This window comes from Vulpes vulpes, chromosome 11 (genome assembly GCF_048418805.1).
Source record: "Vulpes vulpes isolate BD-2025 chromosome 11, VulVul3, whole genome shotgun sequence".
In the NCBI taxonomy this organism is placed as follows: Eukaryota; Metazoa; Chordata; class Mammalia; order Carnivora; family Canidae; genus Vulpes; species Vulpes vulpes.
In genome coordinates this window covers 12,240,723-12,261,957 of record NC_132790.1, presented here as the reverse complement: position 1 = coordinate 12,261,957, position 21,235 = coordinate 12,240,723, and the positions used below count along the sequence as shown (strand labels likewise).

The window sequence follows — 21,235 nt, the reverse complement described above, 5'->3', positions numbered from 1 at the left end:
CTGTTAATGGGGAAAATTCAGAAGAAGCAAAAACTGTTTTATGTAAATCTCAGTAAAACACCCATTCAGGAAAAAAAAAAAAAACCTACCCATTCAGTAGTTAAAAAAAAAAAAAAAAAAAAACTTTAGTTAATTGACTATTTGGATCAATTCGGAATATTTTCAAAAATTAAGATATTATTATTTTAAAGATTTTATTTATTTTATTTATTCATAGAGACACACACACAGAGAGAGAGAGAGAGAGAGAGAGAGAGAGGCAGAGGCACAGGCAGAGGGAGAAGCAGGCTCCATGCAGGGAGCCCGACATGGGACTCGATCCAGGGTCCCCGGGATCAAACCCCGGGCTGCAGGCGGCGCTAAACCGCTGTGCCACCAGGGCTGCCCAAAAATTAAGATATTATTAATGTTAATGGTGTTCTGAGTTTGTTAATTAAAAAGATGGCTCTGAATCTTTCACTTTCTCCAGATTAACCCTATGTACATTAGCACTGTACTGAAAATAAAAAAGGCTTAGGATATAGGGCTTTTGTCCCTAATATGAAGCTTGTCCTCTGCAATTGCTTTTCAGGCTAAATCTTTCATATCAACTTTTGAATTTGTAAGCGTTTGTTTCTCATGAAACGAGGGGGTGAAGTGTACAAAAAATAAGTATCTTGTTAAATTGTAGGGCATTCAGAGATCATTTTTTTTAAGTGAGAGGAACAGTTAATAATTGAACAACAGTATAGAATGTAAAATTTGGAGTAAATTTGATGGCTTTTCAGAGTAAAATGTTCTATTTCTCCTGTACCTGTTAAAAAGATACTTTGCATTGATTGATATCTTTATACGTCCTCTTGACTGATGCACACACAGCAGATCTGAAGGTGACGATTTTAACCACTGTTCAATTATTCCGCAGGGCCTAAGCAGTAGGACTAGTCTGCCGACTCCACAGCTGAGGAGGAGCTCCACAGCCTCAGGCCCGCCGCCCGCAGAACAGTCTTCTTCAAGGTGGGAGCGTGGGAATGGCAAGAGGCCACACCAAGAGTTTGGCCTTTCGAGGTAAAATCCCCAGTCTTTTAAAGAAACTTGAGTCAAATACATCCACTTTGTTGAATGAGGTTTGAAATAACTAAAAGCAGAAGGAACAGTTGAAGTATTTTAGACATAGGGCAGCGCGGGTGGTAATAAGGCACCATAGAGAAACTGATCCTTAAAAGGAAGCGAACGTGTCTTCAAAACATTTAAGTACCTTGGGTATGAGGCATGCTGGGGCCTTGAGAAGATAAATCAGGGAGGCGGTTTAAGGAAGCGAGAGTCAGTTTAGGACAGGGTAGGAAAGCTTTTAAATTAGGCTTATGGGGGCGATCACACCCATCAGTGCACAGCATCCAAAGTTGGGTCAGCGGAGCTACTGACTTGCTAGCGGAGGAGCACGTTCCCAGGCTTCTCTCAGATGGTAGATGCAAGGTAGCAGAACTCTTCCCTAAGCTCTGCTCTTGCTGGAGGACTACGACTACTAATATATCCTGTACTCACTGGACGGTTGACTTGGAACTGACCGGTGCTAATCCTGCACACGAAAGCCATCAGCAACTGCAGCTAAATGAACCTGGGAAGATGCAGGGACAGAAATTTTCTAAATGTAAATATACCCATTTACCCTCATAACCAAAGATTCAGTACTTTGTTTTTAAGCGGCCAGGAAACATAGTGCTCTCCTGTGGGAGTTACGAACTGCTCTTTACTCACTCATCTAAGGATGTTAAGAGAGTTGGAATCAGCGTAAACTTGGGCATGTGTTGTACTGCATTTAGCTCGAGCTGTACAGTTACCCATTTGAAACAGCAGATGGCAGGGTTGGATCATACGAATTTGTTAAAAGTTATGTTAACATATAGGAAGTACGAGCAAACAAAATTTTCTAGATTCTGGTGTGATTTTTTTAATTTGAATTTTCTATAATATATTCAAGTAGATGAACTCCTTTTTTATACAAGGAAAATGGAGTGATAGATAATAGATAAAAACAGGAGTGGATTGATGTAGAAAGAGCATAGTGCTGGAGAATGCAAATCTTGCCCAGAGCCTAAACATGACAGTCTTGTTTTTGTTTTGTTTTTTTAATTTTTTTATTTATTTATTTATGATAGTCACAGAGAGAGAGAGAGGCAGAGACACAGGCGGAGGGAGAAGCAGGCTCCACGCACCGGGAGCCTGACGTGGGATTCGAACCCCGGGTCTCCAGGATCGCGCCCTGGGCCAAAGGCAGGCGCCAAACCGCTGCGCCACCCAGGGATCCCTGTTTTGTTTTGTTTTGTTTTGCTTTTTAATGGAAGTGGGATATGGGGAAGTCAATGATGATAGGAACTGAAAATATGACATATTTCTTAACCATGAGAAACATCATCTTAGATCAGTGCCGTCCAATAGAAATTTTTGTGATGATGGGGCAGCCTGGGTGGCTCAGTGATTTAGCACTGCCTTCGATCCAGGGTGTGATCCTGGAAACCCGGGATAGAGTCCCACCTCTGGTTCCCAGCATGGAGCCTGTTTTTCCCTCTGCCTGTGTCTCTGCCAATCTCTCTCTCTCTCTCTGTCTCTCTCTGTCTCTCATGAATAAATAAATAAAATCTTTTAAAAAATGTTTTAAAAAGAAATGTTTGTGATTATGGGAATATTTTATATCCATACCATCCAGTATGGCAATCCCTAACTACCTGTGGCTACTGACCACTTGACATATGTCTAATATGTTTAAGGAACTGAATTTTAAATTTGATTCAATTAATTTAAGTAAAATACAAAGAGTCATATGTGACCATCATATAGCCATGTATGGCAGTCATTTTATTTTATTTTGCTTTTAAATTTTATTTATTTATTCATGAGAGAGACAGAGAGGCAGAGGGAGGGAGAAGCAAGCTCCATGCAAGGAGCCTGATGTGAAACTCGATCCCGGGACTCTGGATCACTCTGAGCCGAAGGCAGATACTCAACTACTGAGCCACGCAGGCGTCCGTGTATGGCAGTCATTTTAGGCAGCATAGCTATAGATCTTTCACATATGGTAATGTTTTGTTCAGGAACCTTTAGGCTTTAAGCGAATAGACTTGTGAATCTGGAATCATGAGGCATTCATCTTGACTTTATTAGAGCACCCAAAACTGAGGTCACATGTCCTATATTTTTGAGTCTTGATTTGAACCTACCGTTGGATTCTGAGTATAGCTTCGCTGTGATTTTAAATGATCCCAACAAATGGGAAGCCCGGGTGGCTCAGCGGTTTAGCGCCTGCCTTCGGCCCAGGGCATGATCCTGGGGTCCTGGGATTGAGTCCCACATCAGGCTCCCTGCATGGAGCCTGCCTTTCCCTCTGCCTGTGTCTCTGCCTCTCTCTCTCTCTGCATTTCTCGTGAGTAAATAAATAAAATCTTTTTTAAAAAAATAATTTAGAAAAAATGCTCCCAACTGTGTTTTCAACATGATTCCAGTATTGAACCTCTCATTCCCCAAAGCTCTGACTGAAACGAAATTTCTCATCCCTCCAGTACATTTTCATGTTACTGTGTTTCTGCCCTTATTTCCTGACATAATGCTACTACACTCAAGTTTGGTGGTTGCTTAAAAAAAATGGATTTAGCTAGAAAAGTTGTTATCTTTGCCTCCTTTTGATACTAGCTGTCAGGTCTATGTCTGCATCTTGTTTCCTTTCTGCTCTCTCTTCTCCTTTTTCACTTCGCCTACACTGCTTCATGCTTATTTTTACCTGGACTGTTATCAACACTCTTAATTGGCCTTTCCATTTCTAATATTCTTCGCAGCCTGATCCATCTCCTACCTGTCTGCCACAAATCTTCCTTAAACAGTCATCAAGTTTTTGGAACCTTTACCAATGCCTATAGAATAGAACCCAAATTCCTAGCCTGGGGTTTGAAACCCTGTTATTCCCTTATGTCAAAGCTGCACTCTTACTTGGAAAAAGTAAACAAACTAAAAGACATGAGCAATCTTGCAAAGAATGAGAACAGAAAAATGACTTGGAATGCTCTCTAGGTGAAAATGTAGGCATGTGACGTGCGTTAAACTCTTCCTTCAACTTTTCCTGATAATTTTCATTTTTAGTTTAACCCGTTTGAAAATTAAGCTGAATTAAAGTTCCCAGCCCACCTTGTTTGAGTAGAGAGTAATATAGGATTGAATTTTGCCTTTCTTCATGCTTTGGAGAAAAAAGTGAAGTATTATACACTTTATGATAGATATGATAACAGGAATCCAAAGGAAGAAAACCCCGGGGCAGAAGAGTTACTGCATTTGAAGAGCCACCGTATTACCTGCCCTGAAGAGTTCAGCACTGTTCATCTCTCACAGGACTTGAGATTTTAATTGATTATAACACCAAAATACATCAGTCTTTCTCTATTTATCTGAAACTCCAATCATGTTTAACTATTTGCGCTTCCCTCTATTTGTCTGCTTCTATGCCCCCCTATAGTTGCTCTCTCCCCCTGGAACAGGTCTTCTCACCCTCATGTCTGTATAGCCTGAAAGATTGGGCTCAGGTGTCACCTCTAAAGACTAACACCCTGATGTCTTCCTCCCTTGGTTTCCAAGGAGAAGTAATCTGTTTCACCTTTGAATCTCCTTAACACCTTTTCTTTACCTCTTTTATGGCACTTTCACTTTCTTTTTATTTATTTTATTTTTGGCACTTTCACTTTCTACTGTGTATTAGTCATTACTGCTCTTCTGAGGCCTGCTTGATTACCGTGATGAGTTTGATTGCATTAAAATAGATCTTTAAAGGTAAACAGCTGCTTAACAAATGTCCTGCAGGAGTATGGTGTCCATATTAGATTATGACAATGGATACTGCCTTCTGCTGAAGCTTAAGACCTAGGCTAAAGATTCTGTGGTCACGAAGTTCCAGGAAATGTAGAATAAGGTTTTTTTGAGTTAGCTGACAATTGGATTACCCATCTCTGAGTTCCAGGGTTGACACTATGGTTTAAAAAATGGCTATGCTTGTAGCCTTGGACTGACTGCTAGGACCCAGCCGTCCCTGTGGCTAAACAGAGCACATACATATATTTAGAGTCCACAGCTCACTTCCTTTGAACAGACTTTCCGTGGGGAAAAACAGGCAAGTTGTTTCCCAAAACTCCATGGGCTATTGACTATAATCACCCCTACGCTAAGGAGCCTTCCCTTTAACTTATTCTCCAATTTATCCTTCCTCTCCATAACTGATCTGTTACTCAGTTAAGAACTTGTTAGGAACTATGTTCCTTAAATAATGCACTAGGGAACCAGCTTCTCAATTCTGGATCTCATAATGTATTAGAGATTTATACTAATCCCTGGACCCTATTTGAGCTGAAGAGATTCAAGGGGGCTAATGGCATCATCTCACTCAGTTTCTTAAGAGAATTACTCTGTGAATCTAGACATACAGCCAACAAGTTTATACAGCTACACACACACACACACACACACACACACACACAATGATACAAACCTTATCAGAGTAATTTGCATTGGTTAGCTGAAAATCAACTCTTAACATGCGGCTTAACTCTGTGACCTTAACTTTTGACAATCTCTTGTAATGATTCCCAAATCTGATTTCTATCATCCTCCTACCAACTATTAATAAACTTTTAGATTCCCATCCTTCTTTCCTCTGCTTTCTTCAGTATTTTATGTAATCTCATTGGAGCGTACATTTATCTGGTTGTAGGCCAGGAATTAATGAGACGATTCTAGAACTCAGCTGGAAACCTATAATTTGACCTATACCTCTCAATTCTAAACAGCTAACTGACTGTATGGTATGCTTCAATTGTTAAGACCCTAGATCAAGGTAGAAAACTATGGAGCCTTGCTGTGGGCCCATTTTGAAAAGGACAAAGACGTAGCTTTGTTTTGACAATTAATCAGGGAGTAAACTTTGGTAGAATACACAAATTTTTCTGTTTGAAGATAGCCCTGAGTGGTATTCTTACTGCGCTTTCCTCATTTCCCCCACTTCACATGTGAGCAAGGAAATCTCAAATACAAAGAAGGACTGAGTGTTAGCCGGACATGAATTTATTGGGTGGCATTACTTGCATACTGCCTCTTTTTGTGACATCATCAACAAATTATTATTACTACTGGCTTGAGGATAAAACATGATAGACTCCAAAAGTTAGATGTTCATTTAAAAGTCCTTATCTCAGGAGGGGAGATGAATGAGGAGATGGGGAAACTGGGTGATGGGCATTAAGGAGGGCACTGATGTAATGAGCACTGGGTGTTATATGCAACTGATGAATCAATAAATTCTACCCATGAAACTGGGCGGAGGGGGGTGTTACTTCTGAATCTCTAATTTTATAGATGGAGAAACACACAAAGATAGAATTGTTTTGTGGGAGATGTGGGCAAGACCTTTTAAAAATAGGTAGAAAGTAAATGCTTTCTCCTTCTAGAGACAAATTAGAGGTTGAATTTTAGCTCTGCCACTGTAAATTTTAGCTGTGTGAATGGGGGGACATTACTTAGCCTCTAGAAGCCTCAGTTTCCTTATCTGTTAAATAGTAGGAGACTAAAAAAGATAAAAGTATGTAAACTACCTAAAACAATAAATGGTACACAATAAAATAGTGTTGTTAAAATTTTTGTTAATGTCAGTAAGGAAGTTTTAATGATTGCTAACTGGTTTTGCATGCCTTCTCTTTTTGTAATACAGAATTTTTTTCTTCCATGGGAATATAGAACAAACATGGGTTTCTAGAAAAAGGTCCAAGGAGAGCCTGAAAGCAAGAGTTAGTGAAAGAAAGAGAGTCCACCCAAAATTGGGGAGCAAAAATGATCGATATATTATCTAGAAAATTGAGACTAGGAACCTAAAGAGAAGATCATTCATTTATCCCATTGAACACCTTTATCAGGCACTGTGCTATATCCACTGGGGATGTAGAGATATGTCTTATAGCCCCTAGAGAAAATCACAAAATAATGAGGGAAAAGAATCTATAATCAGTGAAATTCTAATACACTATGTATAAATGTAATAGAGACATGAACAAAATCTTTTACGTCACAGAAAAAATAGGCCTTCCTTGAATAATGAGTATGGACATATAGAAAAGATGAAGCAGTTGGAGAAGAGTTTATTGAGAACTTCGCCTACACTAAAAAATAGTGAGTGAAAAGCAGATAATCTAGATTTGTCCTTGAGCCTGTGGCAAAGTGCCCACGTGAGATGTTGACAGAAGAAAACAGGCTAGTGAATATCAAAGAAAGGGTAAAATTTATGGTGTACTTGCTATATGGCTGGCACTGGAAAGCTTTCAAATACATAATCTTAAATTGCATTTTATGTATCACATTGCTGTACTGTGTGATTGCCTACCTATGTTTAATTTCTTCATAAGAGCTCTGAAACCTATAATAAATAGTTATAGGAAGTGACTGAGTTAATGGGTAATCAATAGCTGTGAAGAGAGGGGGCAAGAAATAGTGAAAACTGTATATCTTAGGCCAGTGATTCTCAATGAGGTCCCTGGACCCAGCAGTGCCAGCATCACCTATGAACTTATTAGAAATGCAGATTACTGGCCCTGCCTGCCCCAGACCTGCAGGTAGAACTAGCAATCTGTGTTCTAAGAAGTCCTCCAGATGTTATTGATAACCTGCTTAAACCAGAGTTCAGCAAACTACAGCCCGTGGGCTCAGTGTGGTCCGTAACCTGTTTTTTGCAAATAAAATTATATTGAAACACAATCATACTTATTTATTATTATTTGTGGCTGCTTTTATGCTACAGTGGCTTTTATACTCAAGGTCGAGTAGTTATAAAGCCAAAAGTATTTATTTGCTAATTGATCTGTTGCAGAAAACATTTACTGGCTCCTCCTTTAGGCCTGTAAGAACTAGATAGATGTCTAAACTCTGAATGTATAAGTAAATGTTTCTTAGTTGAACTGAAGACCATGAATAAAAAAGAGGAAATTTCCCATGGCTTTAAAATTCTTAATCTGTTATCTTTCCCTTTTAGTCAAGGATCCTATCTAAATGGGCCTTTTAGTTCAAATCTTCTGACAATCCCGAAGCAAAGGTCATCTTCTGTATCCCTAACTCACCATATAGGTCTAAGAAGAGCTGGTAAGAAATCATTCTTTATGATTTAAATGTGGGAGATCTCAAAGTATATAATAGTGCAAAATATTTTCATTATACAGTTAGAGGTAACTTTGAATACCATTTTATGTGTTGTAAATTAATATGACTAAGCAATTTGGATTGGCTATTAGTTGACCATTTGCTCATTCATTCAATAACAGTTTTTGAACATTCACTCTGCACCCGGTACTTTGTTAGGCACTAGGGATTCAGGGATAAAATATAGAGCTACTTAACCTCAAGAGTTGCAGATCCAGATTCATATATCCAAAACAAGGGAAAATTCTTTGGAAAGGGTATTCTTTTGCAGTGTGGCAATTATAAAGGAAAAAAAAATCTTAATATGAGAGTGGAAGAAACCTGACTGACTCTATCCTAGTGAGTCTTTCTAATAGAATTTTTCCCATTTATTTATTTAAGGTATAATTGATATATAACAGTATATTAGTTTCATGTGTACAAACATGATTTGATATTTGCATATATTACAAAATGATCAGTACAGTAAGTCTAGTTTACATCTGTCACCATACATAGTCACAATTTTTTCCTGTGATAACTTTTAACATCTGTTCTATTAGCAGTTTTCAAATATATAATCCAGTATTAACAACTGTAGTCGTCATCCCCATCGTTTGTTCCTTTACCCATTTCACCCACCCTCACTAATTAAGGAATTTTCTTTAACTCAAAAGATTATAGAATGTTTTAGACAACAGATGCAGGTGCAACATAAGCAATAACAGAACAACACTGATACCTACTTTTAAAGTACATTATGGGGATGCCTGGGTGGCTCAGCGGTTGAGTGGCTGCCTTCAGCCCAGGGTGTGATCCCGGAGTCCCAGGATTGAGTCCCACATCAGGCTCCCTGCATGGAGCCTGCTTCTCCCTCTGCCTATGTCTCCGCCTTTCTCTCTCTGTCGCTCATGAATAAATAAAATATTTAAAAATAAATAAAGTACATTATGTTTGATATTATGGGCAATGGAATATGCAATTACAGAATTCTTTTATATACAATGTTTGGCATACAGTAGAAAAACAATAAAACATGTGAAGAGACAGGACCATGTTATTGACAGGCAAGAAAAGCCAACACTAAAGGGAGATCTACCTATGATATTGATGTTGAATTTAACAGAAACTTTAAAATAATAATGTTTAAAAGAAAGAAAAAAAAAGGAGAAGGAAAGGTGGACAAAAATGGATGGATAATTTTAACAGAACTGGAGCACACAGAAAAGAAACCATGGACAGTGTAGAACTGGGAAATGTGGTTGATTACATTAAAAGGCTTATAGAATGGTTTAAGAACAGATTAGACACAACAGAAAATAAGAGTAGTGAACTTGAAGACAGAAAAATAGAAAATATCCAAACTGAAACACCGGGGAAAAATATATATAGATAACAGAATACCTGTGGCTTCTGGTTCTGCACGTTAAGGAGCCTAGAAGCTGCCATTCTGTCCTAACAAGTAAAAAAGCTGAACAGACTAAAAAAAAAAAAAAACTATTCTAGGATCTGTAAGAGAGATAGGACACAGGGCAGCTGGTCCCTCCAAAATTGGAGAAGCAAGCAAATACAGAAAGTAATGACTTCTTGGAGAAGAGAAGGGGAAACTTAGGACCAGTGCCTGGAACCAATGCTGGGGTCGGGAAGCCTGAACTGTAATTGGCAACTTGCTGGAGGGTAACTCTGAGTGTTAAAAACTCCCGAGAGACCCAATCATAAGGAGCCCCCACAAAAAAAAGGAGCCCCACAATTTTGTGGGATTCATCTTTAAGAGCTTGACCAGATTCTCTCAGAAATCATAGAGAACATGCTTCTATCAGGAGGAAGGGAAAAGGAACCATTTTTAAAGACACCAGAGCCCTTTCCTCTTCTTAACAGGGCTGCCTTCAGAGGAAACTAGGTAGCCGAGAATTTATCAGAGCCCAGCTAACCTGGGGGAAGGGAAATACTCAGCTTCAGTCTGCTCTAGTCATTCTCCCACCAAAGCAAGAGGGAAAACTAAAAAAACTAAAAGCAAACTAAGGGTTCTAATGGATTAAGTAGACAATATGCAAGAATGGATGGGTAATGTAAGTAGTGAGGTGGAAATCCTAAAATAAGAAAACAAAAATGAGTGCTCACAATCAAAAGCACTTTAATAGAAATAAAGAATGCCTTTAATGGAGCTCCCCTCCAGCTAGGGAAAGAATCTCTGAGCTTTAGGATATGTCAACAGAAATCTTCAAAACTGGAAAAACAAAGAAACAGAGACTGAGAAAACAGAACAGAATATCCAAGGATTGTGGGCAACTGCAAAAGAAATACCAGAAAAAGAAAGCAAGAAAGAATAGAAGACATATTTGAAACAGTAGTGACTGAGGATTTTCTCAAATAAGGTGTTAAACACCAAACCATAGATCCAGAAAATTTTCAAATTACAGAAAACCAAAGATAAAAAATCCTTAAAAAAGCCAAAGGTGGGAAAAATAACTTACCTATAGAGGAACAAAAAGAATAATTACATCAAACTTATCTTCATAAACCATTCAAGTAGAGTGATGGGGGAGAATCAACACTCGCCTAGAAATCTGTAACTTTTGAAATTCTTAAAGTGAAGGAGAAAAAAAGCCTTTCTTGGACAAACAAAAATTGAGGGAACTTATTGCCAGTAGATGTGCCAGACAAGAAATGTTAAAAGAAGTTCTTTAAAGAGAAGAAAAGTACTACAGGTTAGTAACTCAGATCTCCATAAAGAAGGGAAGAGCAGGGACGCCTGGGTGGCTCATTGGTTGAGCATCTATCTGCCTTCAGCTCAAGACGTGATCCCGGTGTCCTAGGATTGAGTCCCACGTTGGGTTTCCTGCATGTAGCCTGATTCTCCCTCTGCCTCTGTCTCTGTGTCTCTCATGAATAAATAAATAAATAATCTTAAAAAAAAAAAGAAGGGAAGAGCATTGAAGAAGGAATAAGTAAAGATAAAAGTAAAAGCTTTTATTTTTCTTTATTTGATCTAAGTAACAATTTAGAATAATGATAGCAACAATGTATTCAATTCTACATGCTTATATATATATATATCTTATGTATATATTTGCATTTATATATCCTTATATAAATGAAATGAATGACAGTAATGATGTAAGACCAGAGGAATTAGGATTATTTTATTATATATGGTACTCATTATCACAAGGTTTCTGTGAAGTAGTGTAGTGTTATTTGAAAGTGAACTTGGGTTAGTTGTAAATGTATATTACAAACTCTAGGGCAACCACTAAAAATAGTTGAAAAAGAAGTATAACTAATATTCTAAGAAAAGACAGAAAGTGGAATCATATAAAATGCTCAATTAAAACCACAAAGGCAGAAGAGTAAGAGAGATAAATAAGAACAAAGAACAAGGGCAAAAATAGAAAACAATAATTGGCATAATAGGTATTATTAATCCAACTGTATCAGGAATCACTTTGAACATCAGGTGTCTAAATGTACCAATCAAAGACATACATTGTGGGATGCCTGGGTGATGCAGTCATCAGGTTATGATCCCAGAGTCGTGAGATCAAGCCCTGCATCCGGGCTCCGTGCTGGGTGTGAGCCTGCTTAAGATTCTCTCCCTCTGCCCTCTACTCACTCTGCTTGCTCTTGCTCCCTTCCCCTCTCTCTCTGTCCCTCTTTAAAAAAAAAATGAAAATAAATCTTTAAAAAATAAATAATTTTAAAAAAGAAGACATATATTTTTAGAGTAGATCAAAAGCTATATATTGACCTAACTATATATTGTCTAAGAAACCCACTTTCTTTTTTTTTTTAAAGACTTTTATTTATTTATTCATGAGAGACACACAGAGAGAAGAAACCCACTTTCTATATAAAGACACATAAAGATTAAAAGTAAATGAATGGAGGAAAGTACACCATGCTAACTCTAATCAAAAGAAAGCAAGTATAGCTATATTAATTTCAGCCTATGCAGACTCCTAAGCAAGGAAAGTTATCAGAAATAAAGAAGGGTAATACAGAACGGAAAATGTAATAGTCCTTAACATAGATAATCCGAAACAACAGAACATTTAAGAGACATATTGGACCCAACTAATGGTTGTAATGTGTGTATAAATGAAGTTCCAAAAGGGGAGGAGAGAGACAATAGGGCAGAATAATTTTCCAAAATAATAGGGGAATTAACAAATTCCTGAAACTCTGTGAACCCCAAGAAGATAAAGAAAATCATAGCTAGGGATTTCCGCCAAACTCCTGAATTATAACGCAAGAAAAATCTCAACCAGATTAAAAAAGGCTATTTTCCAGGAAACAACAGTAATATTGATAGTAACTCTGCAACAGCAAGTATGAACTCAGAGACAATAGAATGACATATTTAAAGTATTGAAAAAACAAAAAAAATGCCAACCTGGAATTATTTATCCAATGAAAATATCTTTTTTTAAAAGATTTTATTCATTTATTCATGAGAGACACACAGAGAGAGAGGCAGAGACACAGGCAGAGGGAGAAGCAGGCTCCCTATAGGGAGCCCAATGCGGGACTCGATCTTGGGTCTCAGGATCAGGCCCTGGGCTGAAGGCAGGTGCTAAACCACTGAGCCACCCAGGCTGCCCAATGAAAATATCTTTTAACAATTAAAGGGAAATAATATTTTTTCATATAGATGAAAGCTAAGAGAATTTATTGTTAGTAGACCTGCACTAAGATTCAGAGAAGGAAGTAGCTTAGATAGGAGGAAAATGATCTGGATTAAAGTGTAGACAGGCAGAAATGAATGAAAAGCACTAGTAAGCTTAAATATGCAGGTGAATATTAGTTTAAAAACACAATAATAACTTTCTTGTAGCATGTATAATATATGAAGGAGTTAAATATATGGTAAATAGCGTATAAGGGTTAGGAAGGGGTAAATAGATTTAAGCTTGTACTAACAATGATTGAAAAGTAGTAAAAAGTATAAATTTGAAAGTCACACTTCAAAGATGTACATTATAGTATCCAGAGTGACAATTAAAAGAATAAAAGAAAAAAGTATAAGAAAAAAATGAATATGGGAGATAACATTGGCATGATTAAAAAAAAAAAAAACTTGAATAAGCCAAAAGAATCCAAAACAAGATTAAAGACAAAAAAAGGGAGCAACTAAAAAAAGAAATAGCAAGATAGATTGAACACTATATTACATTAAACATACACTTTGTGGGGGATGGGGCGCAGAGGCAAGGATCTGCTGGAGTTCGCATATTTTTAAAACATCCAGTTTTCAACAAAAAATTGAAAATACACTCCAGTTAAAAGACAAAGATTGTCAAGCAGTTAATAACACAAGACTCAAGCATATGCATCTTTACAAGATGCACACTCTAAATACACAGTTGCAGGTAGGTTTGATCTCTCAGCTATAATATACATGAGCCAAAAATCGATAGAATTAAAGAGAGAAATAGACAAATCCGTAGTCCTATTTGGAGATTTTTACGTCCAAACTGACTTGACCTAACTGGCTGCAAAACACTACATTCAGCTGTGACAGGATGAATATATTTTCCAAGATTACTCACAAGATGGAGAACAGTAGACCATTGGCTGGACTGTGAAACAAGTCTCCATGAGTTTCAAAGTGTTGAAATCCTATATAGAGATTGACCTTCAGGAATGGCAGAGAAATCTCTGCTCTCCATAAACTCACTTTCCTCTAAAACAACAAAAACAGGGCAACAAAGTAAACTCAGCCATTTCAGAATATTGGGAATTAATAAAAACCCGAGGGGAAAAAAAAAAAAAACAGAACAAGAGAGACTGCCAAACCTGGGTAAGACTATGGGTCTTGTGATGTTTTCTTTGGGGACTCTCCATCAGTGGCACTTTTGCTCAAAGCAGGTAGCATTGCTACCACCAGGGAGATCTGACCTCTTCTTGAACTCCACTGAGTACTAGCAATCTGTCCCAATCTGAAGCTCCTTGGGAAATCTCTGTTCCCAGGTGTTGTGGGTATTTGATTGGACTCAGAGCTCAGCTCTCTAAAAAAAAACAAACAAGAACCAAACCTTATGCCAGGCAACATTGTGAACCCCTAAGGCTGGGACTTCAATTGCTGCAAATGAGCTGTCTGGGAATTTACAAGGAAATCCTGGATACTAGATGACCACAGGGAACTTGAGAACGTCTGACAGATTCCTGGGGTTCTGGAGGCCAAGCACATATGCCAGGCTGTGTATCTGCCCAGGCCAGATCTGGGAAAGGAGAAGGCTCTGGTCATTTGCCTGGAGCTGACCTAGAGGCCTCTTATAAGCAGGATGTGAAATCCAAGGCTCTTTCATAAACTAAAGTTTGAAGATGTATCTTTACAGATTCCCTTCTACAGATGACATATAGACGAGACTTTTTTTTTTTTTTTTAAGATTTTATTTATTTATAGACACAGAGAGAGAGAGGCAGAGACACAGGCAGAGGGAGAAGCCAGCTCCATGCAGGGAGCCCGATGTGGGACTCGATCCCGGGTCTCCAGGATCACACTCCAGGCTGCAGGCGGCGCCAAACCGCTGCGCCACCGGGGCTGCCCTAGGCGAGACATTTAAATAAATCTTCTGACTCATCATTGGTTGACCACAAAATTATACTGACCTGTGGGTGACTTACAGAAGTCAAGCTTAAAAAATAAATCAAGAACTTAAAGGAGAAGAAGGAAAAAAAAAAAAAAAAAAAAAAGCCAGCAAAGAACTCACTGGCTATATGTGTCAGAGAAAACAGAATCTACATAATTAGTCCGGGAAAGTCATTCAACAGCCAGAAACAAGAAACCAGACTCAAATCAGCAACATAACAAGCCTTGGGTGTGGGAGGGATCTGATGCCAGAATTGTTAAAAATATATTATATAAAATGTCCAGTTTTCAACAAAAAAATATGAAACATGCAAAGAAACAAATTTTTGCCAACAGAAAATTTCCCTAATTGGGCTTAGATTTGGACTTAATAGATAATAACTTAAATCTGTTATTATAAATATGTTTAAAGTACTAGTGGAAACCATATCTAAAATTTTTTTTTAAGATTTGATTTATTTTGAGAGGCAGAGCACAAGTGAGGAGGAGGGGCAGAGGGAGAGGGAGAAGCAGACTCCCTGCTGAGCAGGGAGCCCTACCCAGGGCTTGATCCTAGGACCCCAAGATCATGACCTAAGCCAAAGGCAGATGTTTATCCTGCTAAGCCACCCAGGCACCCCTATCTACAGTATTTAAGAAGAATTATGACAACAGTGTCTCATCAAAGAGAGAATATAGAGAACTAGAAATTATAAAATGAAACTATAAAATAATCTTAATAGTTATAAAATAATTTCCACCTCTACTTAATATTAGATTGGAGGTTCTAGACATAGCATTTGGGTAAGAAGGAATAAAAGGAACAAGTAAAACTATATTTGCAGATGACATCATGTAGAAATTCATTAAAATCTGAAGAAATTCATTAAAATCTATTATAAACCAATAAGGAAACTTATCAGTATGGTAGGATACAGGATCTCAATGCAAAAATAAATTGTATTTCTATACACTATCCATGAATATGCAAACTGAAATTAAGAAAATAATTCCATGGACAGTTATTAGTAAAAAAAATGAAATACTTGGAATAGATTTAACAAAAGAGCGTAAGACTTGTACACTGAAAACTATAAAACATTGTTGAGAGAAATTAAGGGTCTAAATAAATATAAAAATACCGTGTGTTTGTGGATCAGAAAATGTAATATTGTTAAGATGGCAATACTCTCCACATTGTTCTAGATTTCATGCTATCTTTATCATGTTCTGAGCTTGTTTCTTTGCAGAAATTGACAAGCTTATCATAAAATTCATATGGAGGGGCACCTGGGTGGCTCAGTCAGTTAAGCATCTGCTTTCAGCTCAGATCATGATCTCAGGGTCCTGGGATGGAGCCCTGTGTGGGGCTCCTTGCTCAGGAGGTAGTTTGCTTCCCTCCCTCTCTCTCCCTCTACTCCTCCCCCCCAACTTGTGCTCATGCGCTCGCGCTCTCTTTCTCTCTCTAATAAATAAAATCTTAAAAAATAATTCAAGTGGAAATTCAGGGCACCCAGAAGAGCTAAAACAATTTTTAATAAAAAAGGAGAAATTGGAGGACTCTCACTTTCAAGTTTAAAACTTATTACCAAGCTATAGTAATCGAGATTGGTACTGGCATCTTCCGGGGACGGCATCCATAGGTGTTCAGAATGGTTCAGCGTTTGACATGCTGTCGTAGGCTGTCCTACAACCTCTAACAAAATTAGGCTGTCCGGAACCCCTGGTAATAGAATCGTTTACCTTTATACCAAGAAGGTTGGGAAAGCACCAATGTCTTCATGTGGCAGGTGCCCAGGCCAACTTTGAGGAGTTCTTGCTGTGAGGCCTAAAGTCCTTATGAGATTGTCTAAAACGAAAAAACACATCAGCAGGGCCTATGGTGGTTCCATGTGTGCTAAGTGTGTTCGTGACAGGATCAAGCGTGCTTTCCTTATTGAGGAGCAGAAAGTCGTTGTGCAAGTGTTGAAGGCACAAGCACAGAGTCAGAAAGCTAACTTTAAATAATGAAACTTTTTTGAGTAATAAAAAAGTCAAAAGAAAAAAAAGATTGATACTGACAAAAGGATATTCCGTCTCAATGGGATAGAAATAAAAGTCTAGAAACAAATCCTTACGTGGTCAACTGATTTTCAACAGGGGTGCCAAGATGATTCAGTGGGGGAAAGAACCAGTGTTTTTAACAAACGGTGCTGAGACAACTGGATATACGTAGGAAAAAGAAAGAATTTGGAATCCTACCTGTTATTCATAATTAAAAATTAACACAAATGCATCATAGACTCAACTGTAAGAATTAAAACTAGTAGAAGAAAACAGAACGTGTTTGTGACTTTGGGTATTGAATACAGTGTTCTGATATGTGATACCAAAAGCACGGTTCATGAATGAGAAAACCTGATCATTGGAATTCATTAAAATTAAAAACATTTGTATTTTTACAAACACCTAAAGAAAGTCAAAACACAGGTTGGGAGAAAATATTTACAAATCATATATTTGATAGTGGTCTTGTATCCAGAATATACAAAGATGTCCTACAACTCAGTAATAAAAAGACAAATGACCTCATTAAAAAATGAGCAGGAGATCTGAATAGATCTTTCTCCAGAGGAGATATACCAGTGGCCCATACCACATGAAAAGATATTCAATATCATTAATCATTAGGGAAATGCAAATCAAAACCACACTAACTCAAGACTTCATACCCACTGTGAGCTCTGTAATTTTAAAGACAGACAAGAACAAGTGGTAAAAAATGTTCAGAAGTGGGAACACGATGCATCGATGCGAAAGTGAAATGCTACAGCCACTTTGGAAGACAATTTGATAGTTCAGTACTTGAGCAGAGAAATAAAATTGTGCCATATTCATGCATACAATTTTATATGGCATTGAAAATCAGAGAACTTCAATCTTATGCAACTGCCTGGAAATATCTTTTTAAAATGTAAGCAAAGCATAGAAGCATTTATATTTACTGTCTAATTCTGTTTACAAAGTTAAAAAAAAAAAGCAAAACTAATCTCAATTGTTAAAAAAATATGTACTCACATGGCATCAATATAGTGAAAGGGAAGAAAAGCAATACCATGCAAGTCAAAATAATGATTTCCTTTAATGAGAGGAAGTAGAGTTAGAAGACGGGTTTCTGATCTCTGTCTTAGCTTGAGTGGTGAGTGTTCCTATTGTTCCATTTTCTGTATGTGTGTTATATTTCACACTAAGAAAGGTTTAAAATAAAAACGGTGAATCTGTATTATAGAAAGCATTTTTTAAGGGTTGCTAGGTTTTTCTGTTATGTCAACTTTCTAGCCTAAGATTATGTTCCCATTCTTCTTCTTAGCCTGTCTGTCAGGATATTGGACACTCACTAGTATAATTAGAGAAAAGGGGGCTAGAAATTGGAACCTTAGTTTCCAGTTAGTAACTAATCATTATGACAGGAAAGACTCTTCTTGTGTCTTTTCTTGTCCTCAGTTTCCTCTTCTAAAACATTAAATTGGTTGACCAGATTTTTTAAAATCCCATTCAGCTCTAACACTGTATGAAAGTATAGGAGCCTCGAAATAAGTCAATCTGATAGAACAGTAGTGGCAGCTCTAGAGAAGGAGTATGATCTCACAGTGTTAATTAAATCAAGTTTTTAGACTTTTTTTGTAGGTTTTTTTTTTAACCCCACATGTGAAATGAAAATATTACTTACAAAGTTATTAAGATAACACATTGTATTAAATAAAATAGCACCTTGTTAGCATTTCCGGACAACTAATATGATGTGTGTGTATGTATTTACAGAGAGAGCTAGAGTTGGAGGGATGGGTTTATTTTAAAGAATTGGTTTGCAAGATTGTGAGAGTTGGCAGGTTTGAGATTTGAAGGGCAGGCTGTCCAGCTAGAAGTACCAGCAGGAGTTGATACCGTAGTGCTGCATCTGAAGGCAGTCTGGAGGCAAAATTCCTTCTTCTTTGGAGGACCTCAGTCTTTCCTTATAAAGCCTTCAACCAATTGGATGAGACCCACACACATTAGGGAGGATCATCCACTATACTCAGTTTACTGATTTGAATGTTAATCACCTCTGAAAAATACTTTCCCAGCCACTTCTAGCCTGGTGTTGACCAAACAGCTGGACACCATAGATAGCCTAGCCCAACTGACACGTAAAATTAACCGTCACACAGATCTGTAAGTGTTTATACCACTATGCCTGAAAAAATCCTAGCTCCTTGATAACTGTGTTTGCTTTCCCCTCTGATTCACACTTTACTTGGATCTTTATTTCCAAATGAAATTTTAAATCTGCCTACCTTTCTCCAGATATACCCATTCCACCTTAGTTCAGGGCACTCAGTGAAGGTTTTTGGAGCAAATCAATAGCATTAGAGATGTATTTCTAAAGCACTCTGGCTTTTTTTTTTTTTTTTTTAATTTTAGTGCTTAGCACTTGTTTGTATTCTCCACTAATCTCTAGGTTTGTTGAGTTGCAGGGATGGTATCTTTTTCTCCATTGTGAAACCCAGCACATTTTCCACCATATAGTGGGCTCTCAAGTATTTGTTAAATGAATGAATGAACTGGACATACTTGGATATATTTTGAAAAGGGATCAGCTGTCGTGTTAACATAATTTTTCATTGCTCAACTTGCTAATTGCTGTTAAGAACTTTGGTTCTTCAGTAAAATTTGGTAGCAATACTTTGTTCATGTGGATAATAAGCTGATAGGGATATAAAATATGAAAGATAAAGACCAATGTGACTTAAAAAAATGTGTGCCACACTTTGTACATTTTAGGTACACTTTTTAATATCTGTGCCATCCTGCAACAAGGTATTTATTTCACACTCACTGATGATGGCAGATATGGTCTATATTCTGCTTTAAGCATATTTCTGCCTATAATGTCTTGAAGATAGCTCTACCTGGAAATCTGTTTTATCATTTAATTGTAAATGCTTTTTTTAAGGAAGGAAAATGTTCCTTATAAATACACACAGACATTAAACACCTATCCATGCATACATACTTATTTATCAATCTCTTTCCTCTCTTTTAATTTTTTAAGGTGCTTTTCCCAGCCTGAGCCCTGTGAATTCTCCAAGCCATGGACCAGTGTCTGCTGGCTCTCTAACCAATCAATCACCTATAGAATTTCCTGACACTGCCAATTTTCTTGCTAAGCCAGGTGTTATTTTACACAGATCTCTGGGCAGTGCACCCAATTCACCAGATATTTACCAGCAACTTAGAAATTCAGATAGCAGTTTATGTAACAGGTAAGTTTCCCAAATGTTCATTATTTCTATTTCAAAATATAGGTTATTTTAATAAAGTATTACTAGTTTTCTATTATAACTAGTTGATGTGTTAAAACTTTTATCTTCTTTACTGAGTAGTTTTTATTCTTAATACACTTTTTCTCATTTTAGTGCAAGTATTTGTTTTCCAATTAAGTGATTGCTATCTGAGGTGATATATAGTGGTATTCCATCTCAAGATACCAGTAAATTATGAGAATTATTTTGGTATATTGTACCTTAGTACCCAGTTCATATGGTGTTTGTCTTTATTTCTCCATTTTTTATCAGTAATAAGTGTTTACCAGACCTTAGGGTTGACTTTCAAAATATGTTATTTTCTTCAGGGACATAGGATGCCTTCCAAGATAAAGCCTACTTATTAAGTTTATAGAGAGATTGGAATTGTACGTTGTTTTGCTGTTAGGATCTTTAAAAATTAAGCAGATTTTCTATTTGTGTTTAGGGAAAAATTTGTTTGCCTCATTTATAAAGGTATATTTATCTGTTTTATTCTATAAGCTGTGGACATCAAATATTGAAATATGTTTCAACATCTGAATCTGAGTCTGGTACAGACTGCCACAATGGGAAGTCAGGTGAGATTGCAAAAGTCATGTGTGTTTGAATTTCGGAGCAATTTCTTACATTGTTTTAGAAATAAATAAATGAAAAAAAATAAATAAATAAATAAATGAGTGATTTTGACTTCAGTTTATCTATCTTTAAAATGAAGATGTAATGTTTTATATACTTAGGAAATAAGTAGAGGAGTTACTAGGAACAAGTTAAAAATAACATGATAAAAGTGTTTTGAAGACTAAAATGTGCTGCACAAATGAATGTGGTCTTTTCAGGTTATGGCTAGGGTTCATAAACAGTGAAATTAATTATGTTAATGTTGAACTATCTAAGCCCAAAAGGGTTTGCATACATTTTTTATGGCATAGAAAGAAGTTGTTTTAAAATTTAATTTGTTGGGATCCCTGAGTGGCGCAGCGGTTTGGCGCCTGCCTTTGGCCCAGGGCGCGATCCTGGAGACCCAGGATCGAATCCCACGTCGGGCTCCCGGTGCATGGAGCCTGCTTCTCCCTCTGCCTGTGTCTCTGCCTCTCTCTCTCTCTCTCTCTCTGTGTGTGTGTGTGACTATCATAAATAAATAAAAATTTAAAAAAAATAAAATAAAATA

At 37.2% G+C, this 21,235-nt stretch overlaps 1 protein-coding gene and 1 pseudogene across 1 annotated transcript in view; both read left to right on the top strand.

The window, feature by feature from the left end:
• Positions 1-21,235, top strand: part of PDE3B (phosphodiesterase 3B) — a 167,575-nt gene that overhangs the window by 111,073 nt on the left and 35,267 nt on the right. Inside the window, exons 4-7 of the mRNA XM_026008139.2 lie at positions 905-1,047; positions 8,030-8,136; positions 19,815-20,025; positions 20,569-20,645. Coding sequence (XP_025863924.2) covers positions 905-1,047; positions 8,030-8,136; positions 19,815-20,025; positions 20,569-20,645 — 538 coding nt within the window. The remainder of the gene's footprint in view (positions 1-904; positions 1,048-8,029; positions 8,137-19,814; positions 20,026-20,568; positions 20,646-21,235) is intronic.
• Positions 16,396-16,750, top strand: LOC112926991 (large ribosomal subunit protein eL34-like; annotated as a pseudogene).